Below are 12305 nucleotides of genomic sequence, written 5' to 3'. Positions count from 1 at the left end.
AAGTTTGAAGGAGGAGCGACCTGCTGGTGGTTGTGTGTTCTCTTTTGTGTTGTTAGTGGGAAACTGGAAGTGAAAAGGGTTCTTTGTGATGGAATCTTTGCCTTCTGTGGTCTTCAAGCAGAAAATAGGCAATCCCTGACCTGGACACTTGCCAGTTACTGGTTAAAGTCTAGGGAGTTGTGTAGGACAGCTGATCTCAAAGTCTCTGGAATTATGGTTTGAGCTGGACTTTCTACATTTAATTATGGAATTTATTGTTTAGTTTTTTTAGGCTCTAATTTCAATGTAATGTAAAAAAGTTGTTTTATTTTATTTTATTTTTTTAAATTAACTCAATACTTCCAGGACCACCAAAGAATTGTATATTGGGTGGGGCCATTCAAGTTCTATTGTTCTTGTTGAAACGTGTTTAATCCCCCAACCTAGATAAATGACATCTGATAAATGAACACAACTGTTTGTGGTTGATGATGAAGTCCTCCGTAAGAAATGCTTGCAATCCTAGTGAGTCTGAGACAGGAGGATTCCTGTGTGTTTGAGGTCAGCCTGGGCTACAGAGTTAGAGCTTGTCTCAAACAAACAAACAAACAAACAAACAAACAAACAAACAAACGTTAGTATTGACCTGTAGTTTTAAATTTTTTATTACTATGTGTGTGTGTGTGTGTGTGTGTGTGTGTGTGTGTGTACGTGTACATATACCGTGGTGCAAACACAAAGATCAGAAGACAGCTTTGTCCAGTCAGCTCTTCTTCCCACCTTTACATGGGTCCCAGGGATTGAACTCTGGTTGTCAAGCTTTCTGTGGAAAGCACCTTCCCCTGATGAACTATCTCCTCAGCCCTAAACTACAGCTTTAAAGTGAAGCCTTTCTGTTATTAATCAAGTTAGTCTTTTGGTTTTCAACATATTCATGATTTGCTGACAAATGGAAGGATTTGCTGCTAGTTTGGCTTTCTTTTGTTAAAAATTTAATTTTCTTCTGAGATCAAGAAAAGGTGCTTTATTTCAAACTGGTCTCCATCAATTATGGAAGTAGAACTTCATCTGAGACTTTCATCTGAGAAGTTGCTGGTTCACTAAGGTGCCTGATACAAAGAGCTGGAAAGTTCCATATGTGTATTTTGGAAGAGCTGGAGACCAACTCATGGCTTCACCCAAGCTAGGCAAGTGCTCCATTGCCAAATTAAGCCTACAAAAACCTTATCTGAAATGCCATGTAGCCTTAGACTTTTCTAAAATGAACCCATGTTTCTGTCTTAATGAATGGACCGATTGTTTTCTGTAGTATTCAGACTCCATAATTATGAATACATTGACTAAACAGTTCATTGCTTCAGGTTTAAGGCTCTCTAAAGATTAAAGGGCCTGGGCAGGTGAGATAACTCAGAGGGTAAAGATTCTTCCTGCCAAGCAGAGTGAGCTAAGTTCTGCCTCCAGGACTCACATGAAGAGAACGCTCACGAGTTGTCCTCTTATCTCTATACACATGTGGCATGCACGTGCACATGGACAGACAGGCAGACAGACAGGTAGACAGGCAAGGCAGACAGAAACATACACACACCTGCACTTTTCTGGTATATCAAATAGCTCCTGTTAGCTAACATTTTGTTTTCTGTTGGTGTTATTTGGTTAATTTTTTATTGATAATGTCTATAAATGGGGTTTTTCTTTCCCTCCTTTTCTCTCTCCCTCCCACCCTTACTCTTTTTCCTTCCTTCTCTCTTTCCTTTTCTGCCTCCCTTCTCAGTCTCCTTTAGACAGGGTCTTGCTCCATAGCCCACGCTGCCCTGAGCTTGTGATGATCCTCCTGCGGCAGCCTCCCGCACAGGGATGGCATGTGTGTGTCCTCACTGCCGGCCTGGAGCTGAGGACTGTACTGGCCCCTGCCTCTGAGGACCACTTGCTCCTTGATCTGCTGATGAGCCTAAACACGCAGTGGGAGTAGACACCAGATACCTTGTTTTCTGAACGTTGAGTTTGAAACAAGACTAGACTTTGTGTAAGACTGAGCCTCTTATAAACACAGCTAAAGGGCAAGCATGGTTCACGCGAGCGTCAAACAGAAACAATCCCACTTTGTTTTTTTTTTTTTTTCCTTGGGATTTGGGCTCACTTGGATTGCAGATTGGTGAGATTCCTGAGTTGGAAATCCAAGGATAACTGATTTCCTTCTAATATTTATTTATTTGTGTGCGTGTAAGTGTGTATTATATGTGTATTCGTTCATGTGTATGCAGATGCGTGTGTGTTTTATATGTGTTCTTGTTTGTGTGTGTGGTGTGTTTGTGTGGTAGGCCTAGCTGAACATGAGGTCTCTTCCTCAGTTGCTCCCAGTTTGAGTTTTTGAGACAGGGTCTCTCACTGATTCGGCCAGCCTGCCTGGCTAGCAAGCTCCAGTTTTTTTTTTTTTTTTTTTTTTTTTTTTTAAATAGGTCTGCCTCCTCAGTGCAGGGGTTACAGGTCCACATGTCTATACTCCATACTTGGCTTCTACACAGATGTTGGGGAGCCAAACTCATGTCCTGATGCTCCCACAGCAGACACTGAACTGACTGAGCCATCTCCCTAGTGCCCGTAACTGATTTCTCAATGAATACCTTTCTTTACCTTCAAAGGATAAGGAATTCATATAGGATCTACATTAGTTGTGGCAAGAAAATGATTGGTTCTGAGCAGCAGAATAGATCTGAGAATATTAGAAGGCACTCTCTTTGCTAACTGTGAGATTAAAGGCAGGCTGAATGGTCTTTTTAGGGAGCTGTGCGAGGCGGCTCTGTAAAGCGGTGTCTTCTTCATTTGCCCACTCTTTTCCCAATGCCGACATGGGACTTGGTTCCGCAGTGCTTATGGGACACACGCCTGCAGTTCTGGGAAACTCAAAGTAAATGCTCTGGGTGATTTAAGCTGGAAAAAAAATCTCTCAGATCGAATAAAAATCAGTAATGAAGATGGGGTGGTAGGAGAAGCTTGTGAGGTGCCCCAACTTTCCTCGTCCAAGGGGGTTGCTTGATCTCACCACTAATGGTTTCTGCATATGTCTATCTTTCAGGGTCAGTTATGTCTATTTAGCTTAAAAAAAAGATTTATTTTTATGCATGTGAGTGTCTGTGTGTGTGCCATGTGAGTGCAGGCACCCTTTGGGGCCAGAAAAGAGCACCAGGCCTCTTGGAACTGGAGTTACCGGCAGTTGTGGGTCACCCAACGTGGGTGCTGGGAGCTGAATACAGGTCTTCTGGAATCTCAGTCAGTGCTCTTAACCACTGAGCCATCTCTCCAGCCCCTTAGCCTTGTTTTGTTTCCATGTAATAATAAAGTGTGATGGATCACCTCTGTGGGCATCCTTAGCCTGGCACAGTTGTTAAGAATGTTTAGAATGAAGAGTGTTTTTCTTTTTTTTCTCCCTTGCTTTTCAAATGAATCAACCATTATTTATTTATTTAATCATCCCTGGATTGGTGCTAGTAATGCCTAGGAACTGACTTTTAGCTCAGCCTGTTTCATGGAGCTTGTCCTGCAGTGGGGTTTAGACAATGCACCTGTTAAATGTTAAAGAATTATACCATTGTGAAGGAGGAGACACCTATAGCATTTTTCTCTTTTGACAGGGTTTGATGTATCCCAGGCTAGCCTTGAGTTTACTATGCAGCTGAACATGACCTGTTATTTAGCACGATGCCCCATTTTATGCAATTCCGGGGATGGAACCCAGGGCTTTGTGCATGCCAGGCGAGCACTCTACCAAATGAGCTGCATCCTCAGCCCCCCAAAAGACCTTCAGTTCTGTGAAGGCATGCAACAGAGCCTGTGGGGTATGCGTGTTTGGAGAGTGACCGAAGAGGTGGGGAGAAAAGAATTCTTTGAGGAAGGATGACTGGACAGGGACCTAAGGCGTGAGGAGGTGTGAATCAGGAGTGGGTCATTGCATACGCTGAAGGTCTGAAGCAGGAGCTCAAAACATTCCTTCTGGTTGGAGCTCAGTGGTAGCAAGGTGAGGCAATGTTGTAAAATGAGTCTCCAAAGAGAGAAAACCTGGGTCCTTGGAGGCAAGGCGGAGGGAGGGTGTTGGTTTTAATTCCCGGGGCTTAGAGAGGTAACGTGATCACTGCCGCAGGTTTTAGGGTACCTTTCCCTTTTCAGAACCTGAGCTGCTTTTAGAAAGGTGAGAGTTAGCCTTTTATGGATGGTGGACCAGTCACCACTCTGTTTCTGCCAAAGCTCTGGGGAGTACTGTCTGCTTAGTCCTCTTGCTTCCAGTAGCTGTGGGTAGATAACAGGGTTAACTTACATGGTTTGAGAATGTTTCTGTGGGAGTGACTTTTATTCATAGCAGAGCATTCCTGGAGAAGCCACCTCGTGCTTTCGTTAATTGGAGTCTTGAAGGGGCTTTCCCTTCATTGATTTGCTCCAGAGTGAAAGCACATGACATTACAGAGCTGTATGCTAGAAGGTTCCCTGATACTCTCTGGCCTTGCCTCTTGGCTTTAAGGCAGAGTGGTCACATCACTTCTTTTGCAGAAGCAACAGCTGAGGGCTGATACAAGCCTGCCATGCGCCTAGGGCTAAAGAAAGTGCTAAGTGGAGAAGATTCCTCACATTCTTAATGAGAAGCAGCTGGGCTTTCCTGAAAGGCTCTATCAAGGGAACTGGAGTGAGAGTTGATAATGAGACCAAGGCACCAGCCTAGGGATGCCCCGTGATCAAACTGGTTCTGGAATCCTACGATACCAAGTGGCCTTTAGCTCTTTTTCAGGCTGTCCTGTCCTGTGCACAGGGATGCACATTGCTCAGCCACTGACGTCTGTGACTGTGGCAGGTTGTGCCGTAAGGGCATGAGTAGACACTCTGACTAGGTTAGTGTTTGCCAAGTGATTAGGAGCTTCTGCAAATGTGATCATTATGAGTTTTCGTCATGATCAGAAACACCTTCGGGCTGGAGGGAAACATCAGCAGTAAGGCGAATGTGAGATGGTCGACCAGAGGCAGTCCTGGTTAATCTCAACAAACTTGCAGACACATGGACATCTGTATAATCTGTGTGTTGGAAGGACAATGCTAGTTTAGCATTATATATATTTGCGGTAAGACTGGTTTTTCTCAGTAGGTAGTGAATTACTCGTGGGTAGGGACTGGCGGGCAGTGGGCTTTCAGTAGGTAATGGAGTGAGCAAATGAACAGGCAGTCTCAATAGTGCTCTTAAAAAGTTAAAGATGGGCTGGGGAGATGACCCAGTGGGTAAAGGCTTGTCTGATAACCTGAGTTTACATGGCCGGCACTCATAGAAGTGCCCAATGTGTCTGTAATTCCAGCATGCCCCTATGGGGAGATGGTAGGCAGAGACAGGGTGGTTTGCAGACTTGGGCCAGGTCGTCTGGTTCACACAACCATGAAGAGACTGTTTCAAACAAGGAGAGGTGAGGATCAGCACCCAAAGGTTAGCCTCTGATCTCCATGTTCATCGGTGGCACACTACAGCCTCACACAAGTCATGGACACACACACACGCACACACACACACACACACACACACCCCACACACAAATGAAAAGCAAAGAATTGGTATGCCTTATGCTCTTACAGTATTTTTTCATTTTTTTAAAAAACAATAGTCTTCTTGATTTCATAAGTACTCTTTAATTAATTAATATGTTAACTTGTAGCATCTTGCTTAGGATGGGTGTCCATAAATTTTGTGGCAGGAATAGGTAGCGCTCACAGGATAGCATTTCTTTGTGCTGAGGGGTTGAACAGTTTTGCATGAAGCTTCTATTGTGTAGAATCAACAGAGTGGTGCTCCAAACGATGACCTCCCGAGGAACAGACTCATGTAAATGACAGCTCACCAGAAAACCCAACGATAACGATAAGCTGTAGGTTTTGTAAATCTTGCGAGAAGAGCAGGACATGCTGGCCTGACCAGTGGCCTCTGGGCTCAGCTTCTGTTTCCTGTCACACTGTGGGCAGCTGGTGACCCTGGAAAATGTCTTCTCTGCTCCTGGGCTTCTCCTTCCTTGGTCCTTTGATAGGGACACAGCCTTCCTCTCCATCCCCCCCGCCCCCACCGCCCCCATCTGAGGACTTCACAGCTTCACTCAGTTCTCTGAATTTTTTTGCTGTCAAAACAAAGTAATTTGATTTTAGCTCTTTACACGTATTGAATTAAAGAAAACTGTTGCCTGATGTTCATTTCTTAAGCTTCTTGAGATTTCATTTTAGTTATTGACCTATAATTTGCCAACTTTGTAAGAAGAAATGTATGTATTGGTGGGGAGATTGGTTTCTTTATTCATTCATTTGGAGAGGAAGGTGCTCTGATACGATAAAATACTATATCTATCTACCCGAATGAGGCTGGAGAATTGCCCCCCTCCCCCAAGACAAGGTGGGAGGAGGAGTCTTTGCTTGCCGTTGAGCTGAGATATTTTGCTGGGATTTGACAGAGCAGAGAAGGCATTGGTGAGTGTTTGGACTACAAGTCCAGGAGACTACTCCACCTTCAGATTTTTTTCTTAAAAAAAAAAAAAATTAAAGAAATGTGTGTGTGTGTGTGTGTGTGTGTGTGTGTGTGTGTGTTGGGGGTTCATGAGCTAATAAAGAGACGACTTTTCCAAGTTGCTTCTCTCCTTTATTTTTTGGGATAGTACCTCACTGAAAGCATTTTATTTGTATCTTTTTTTTTTTTTTTTTTTTTTTTTTTTTTTTTTTTTTTTGGCGCTAGCAATTCCTCAATGCGTGGTGGCCATTTTTGTTCCGATCTTATATTTTCGTCTTGATTGTTGTTGTCCATTATTGCTTCACACAGGCCAGTTCTGTAGTCTTTAGCCACATGTGGCTTTTGAGTATGTTTTAATGAGAAATGTCTTCTTCAGTTTTCAGATGTGAAAACTGAAATTAAAATTTGTCATTTGAAGTAGCCTACATCTATTTCCCATGCTGGAAAGATGAGGTCCACATTTGATTTACTTGATTTTGTGTTATCAGAAGATACCTACTTACCTTTCTAGCATTTGGTAAAATAGTTCTTTTCATTAACCATTCTGCTTCTAAAAGTGAATTTATAGAAGTGGGCTTCATTGTGTGGCTTTGAACGTGAGGGTAAAGTTGATATGTAGCTGTTAGAATGAAGCTGGAGTTACATGACTTGGATTCTTTGTGCTTTTTTAAATTTAATGTTTTGTTTGTTTTCATTTTCTTGTTTACGTGTGTGGGTGTTTTGTCTGCATGTGTCTGTGCACTGTGTATACAAGGCGCATGGAGGCCAGGGAAGGGCAGTGGACTTCCTGTGACTAAACTTACAGATGGTTGGGAGCCACCAAGTGGGTGCTGGGAATTGAACCCTGTTCTTCTGAAAGAGCAGCCAGTACCCTTAACCACTAAACCCTCACCCCTCTAGCCCCAATTTGTGCTTTTCTGAAGCTTGTTCAGCATGGATTTCAAAAGCTGAGATAATGACCAACGTTCCACATTTAATTTTTAATTATGCAAGAGTCAATATGTATGTTCCAAAAAAACAAAACCCAAACCAAAAACAAAACTGGTATGTTTGTTAAAAAGTGCTGCTTTCAAGGAACCCAAGAACAAGAAACTCTCTGCTGTAAAGACAGTGTTGCCCTAAACAATGCAGTTAGGTCCCTATGTATACGTGTTCTCATTCCCCCCCTGGTGCTGGGACTCATTAGTGGAAACTTGTGCATGCTAAGTGTGTGCTGTGCCCTGGAGATACACCTCCAGCCCTCATTTTAATGTTTTTCAGTGGGTTCTTGTTTATATTTATAGTCTAGCACCACACTGGGAACTTTAGAACTAAATTAACACCACCTTGAGAACTTTAGAAATAAATAAGGAACTTTTACTTCAAATCATTAGAAGTTCTTTGTCTGGGTCATTTTGTGTTATTATTTTTTTCATGAACCTTGTTGTAAAGGCAGTCAATTTTAGTTCTATATGTTCCACGACATTCCTACTTTGTTTAACATGAAGAACACATGCAAAGTCAGTATTTTTTGTTTTGTTTTGTTTTTCAGACAGGGTTTCTCTGTGTAGCTTTGCGCCTTTCCTGGATCTAGCTCTGTAGACCAGGCTGGCCTCGAACTCACAAAGATCTGCCTGCCTCTGCTTCCTGAGTGCTGGGACTAAAGGTGTGCACCACCACTGCCTGGCCAAAGTCAGTATTTTTTACTTACCTAAGGCCAGGAGGTATTGGCAGACTTGTAGTTGGAGTGGCGTATGTAATTTGGGTGGCAGAAAAGACTTAAATGTCTTTCTCAGTAAGAGGGGGTTTCAAAGTTGGGCTTCTGCAAACTTGGTGGTATTTAATACGTTTGTGCTCTAGACTGGGTTGAATTTGGAGTACTAGTGAGCATTTCTGCATGGTGACTCATTTTTAGTTGTATTGCATCTAGGACGTTCTTCCAAATCTGTAAAAGTATAAATGGGTTCCTTGATGGGGAAGCTCATGTTGCAGTTGATTAGACAGACTCTTCATGTAAAATTCTCCATAATATGTGACGTTATGTGTATTTTGCTGAAAGAGTCAGTGAAATGGAAAGTTTTGAGGACTTTGAGCAAAGCTTAGTTAGTGCTGCCTAATGTGACTGCAAAGGCTTTGTGGAGGTTGCATTTGAAGGCCTTCTTGAGGAAACTAAGGAGAGTGACCAGAGACTGTTGTGAGTGGAGGGTGGCATTAGGGATGGTGAATGTTTGGAGGTAAGAGGTGGATGTGTCTGGTGGAATGAAGATCCTGAGAGGCACCTATTAGGAGACGGGATCAGCCTGGAAGCTAGGAGCGTGGCGTGTTAAGCTTTGGTTCCTGGGTGGTGGAGTCATCCTTCAGTAGTGAGGAGCCACTCAGCAATTTTGAGTAGTAGGAGGAAATGAAAGAAGAGAGATTGAATTGTATGATGAAATGCGCCATCATTGGGAAGGAGACTGAGAATTCCAACAGAACATGACTAAGCTGAAGGGGAGCTGGGCTTCTGATGTGTCACTGGGGACAGAAAGGGAAGGGGTATATGAGAGTGGTAGCTCCTTTGATGGAATAATGTTTTTGCTGCACTGTGTGTGAGTGGTTTCATGCTCCTGTGATTCAGAAAAGCTCAGGGCTATTTTGAAGGAAAGATGTGTGTAGGCACACTGAGTTTGAGGTATTGGAAAGGCCTGTAGACAGTGGGTCCAGTAGGAAGGTGAAGGTGAAGACCAGTCCTGGGTCAGAGCTAGACAAAACACTCTTTTCCATTAGGTCACCAATTAGACTCATGACAGTGGGTAAGAGAGATTTATGTTCAGGTTGATGACTGTATTCTGGAGGTGGAGGGGAGGGAGGGGAGCCAATATGTCTTATAATACAGGACGTTTAAGAAGAATGGACAGGGAAAAGGATCACTGCAGTTAGATACATGAGAGCTGAGGGTGTTTGAGTGGAAGACGTGGGATTGGAGGAATTCATGAGCTTTACGATGGAGTCAGGGAAGAAGTAAAAACAGGAAAGAGTGGGTTCCACATACGTTCATTCCATTTCTCTTTCCCTTGGCTGCTTTTCAACCCTTTCATCTAAATGGCACAGGAAGGAGTTAAAAGGACTTAAAACTCAAAATTGCCCAACTAGTTCTCTGTTAAGAGATTGGTTAGAAGAACTGTAGGGTACGAGTAGGGTGGAACGCTGAGGTACCTGGATTGGCACGGACCAGACTACTTAGGGGATGAACCTATTCCTGAAGATAATTGAAATGTGATTACAAATTAGATGAAGTTAAAAGTGAGCATCTATATTACTGAAAACTGTGCTGGTACTAAATGCTATTATATATATGTATATATCTCAGTTTCTATGCAGATTTTGGACCTCTGAACTTGGCAATGGTGTACAGATACTGCTGTAAACTAAACAAGAAACTAAAAGTGAGTATTCTAGACCTGTTTATGTTTTGGAATTAAAATGTTTAAACCAGGAAACCTGCCCAGGGGGATTGTTTTGCACACACACGATTTAATCGGGTGATTTAGATCTTTAGAAATTTGTGAGAGTTCACCTAGGAGTTGAAATCGATCCTCCTGATTATACCACAAAGGGCATGCTAACCTCTTTCTTTCTTCAGGACAACCGCAACATGAGCTGAGTGAAGTCATTGCCATCGTGATCTAAGGAAGGGGCACAGCCTTTTAGGTCGTTCATGAGTTTCTGTGAGATTTCCTCATAGGATGATTTTTCCACAGCCTTCAGATCTGCTTGTAGATGCTATTATGGGGTGATGAAGGGTCTCATCAGGCACATAACCAGGTTTTGTTTGGTCAAGATGGAAAATTTTGCATATTGTTGAACGTCATCTCTGTAGAGTTAATAACCAAGTGAGACCCATGAATCAGCAGTGATAGAATTACCTGCTCTGACAGAATGTGGGCAGGCATTCAGTATTAGTCTGCAGTGTTTGTTTTACATAGGATCCTTCTCATTTTCTGTATGTATATATGAATTTTTGTTATGTAGACTTTTTCCTTTTAAACTGAGTATATAAAAAAGTGACATTTACATTATTAAGTTTACTACATGGAAACCAACCTTTATATTTTTCTTCTAATTTCTAAATGGACCTCTTGAACGTTTCAGTTTGCGAAACAGTATACCACGATATATGCTCCTAAGATAATCACAGACTTATAATGCTCAGTATTTTGTTCTTTATGTTGGATAAAGTGTTTCTGTTCTACAGTACAGTGGCTTACATACACATCTGCTCAGCGATTGCCTTTGGGTTTTATGTTGAACTTAGATATAAATGTAGTCTGGCAGAGCATTTCCTGTAGAATATATTGTATGCTTTATACAGTTCCAGATTTTTGCCATTGACATCAATGTGGTGTCATACAATATGGTCCTACAATGACATTTCAGTTAATAATTACATAACAAAAAACATCACACCCAACTCACTTAGGAACTAAATCATGCAATATTACCTGACTTAAAAATGTATTGTATATTCATTTAAGTAAACAAGAACCAAGAAGCTACTGTTTGTAGTTTAGAAAAGTAGATACTTTTATGATCATAGGGAGGTAAATAATAACCTTTACAGTGAACTTTCAATGACTGGAAGGGTCATTTAGTCAATGCCTGAACCTCATGTTTTCCTTGGGAGGATCTGGGGCTTTCCTAGTTTGCTTTCTCTCTCTCTTTCTCTTCTCTTCTTCCTGTGCCATTAGGTGAAAGGGTTGAAAAGCAACCAAGGGAAAGAGAAACATGAATGAACGCGTGTGGAACCCACTCTTTCCTGTTTTTACTTCTTCCCTGACTCCATCATAAAGCTCATGAATTCTACTCTAATGCCACATCTTCCTCCCCTCTCTCTCTTTCTGCATGCATATGTGTTGGGAGGGGGCTAGAGAAAGACACTGAGTGTCCAGCTCTATCGCTGTCCACCTCATTCCCTTGAGACAGAGTCTCTCACTGAACCTGGAGCTTACTGTTTGGCTAGGCTGGGTAGGCCAAGTTTCTGGGATCCACCTGTCTCTCCTCTAGGTCAGGGGTTGCCAGTCTGTGCGGCCTCCCCATCCCTACTTTTACATGGGTACTATGGATCCAAACTCAGGTCCTTACATTAGTATAGGAAATGTTCTTTCCCACTACGCTATCTCCCAAGCCCTTATTTCCTAATTATGCTATCATGTAGCTGGCATGAACCATGCACAAATAACCGTGGGACCTAAATACTGTCTGGAGTAAACAAAGAGAAATAAATCATTATTAGGAAGATGAAGTCATGCATCTAACTCAAGAGTCTACTTATAGTGATTGTAGAAGAGTAAATGGATTGAATTGTTTTTTTCTACCATATTCTATACCTAATAGTGAGTGTGTATAGAGACTTGTTTACACTTTCTTTCATTTCCAAAACTTGCTTATATCATTATGAAAGTTCAATAAAGTTAAGACAGTCCCCTTGGTTTATTCCAATGATCAGGAATCAGCTAGATGCCTGGAATAACATTTTTTAGCTTTAATTAATGGCTAATCTGTAGCTTTCTGAAGGATTGACTTTTCAAAACTCAAATGTTAATTAAGTGAACCATACCAAATAGAATCTCTCTATCAGGAGAAAAAGATTTACGTTAACAATCCAAAGCCAGAACTGTAGAACCTGTTTCTTATTTATAACGTAAGAATTCTAACCAGGCATGGTGGTGCATGCCTTTAATTCCAGCACTCAGGAGGCAGAGGCAGGTGGATATCTGTGAGTTTGAGGGCTGGTCTCCATAGTCAGTTCCAGGGCAGCTAGAGCTACATAATAGCTTAAAAAAAAAAATAA

The 12305-nt window shown here is 42.1% G+C and overlaps 1 protein-coding gene across 3 annotated transcripts in view; it reads left to right on the top strand.

Moving 5' to 3' along the window:
* The window catches only part of Cdc14a (cell division cycle 14A), a 175361-nt gene that overhangs the window by 14552 nt on the left and 148504 nt on the right, over nucleotides 1–12305 (top strand). For all 3 annotated transcript variants that reach the window (XM_028890148.2, XM_037207038.1, XM_028890146.2), the window contains exon 3: nucleotides 9825–9900. In XM_028890148.2, coding sequence (XP_028745981.1) covers nucleotides 9825–9900 — 76 coding nt within the window. The remainder of the gene's footprint in view (nucleotides 1–9824; nucleotides 9901–12305) is intronic.

The sequence above is a fragment of the Peromyscus leucopus genome, chromosome 6 (assembly GCF_004664715.2).
Source record: "Peromyscus leucopus breed LL Stock chromosome 6, UCI_PerLeu_2.1, whole genome shotgun sequence".
In the NCBI taxonomy this organism is placed as follows: Eukaryota; Metazoa; Chordata; class Mammalia; order Rodentia; family Cricetidae; genus Peromyscus; species Peromyscus leucopus.
This window is presented reverse-complemented; position numbering and strand designations above follow the sequence as displayed.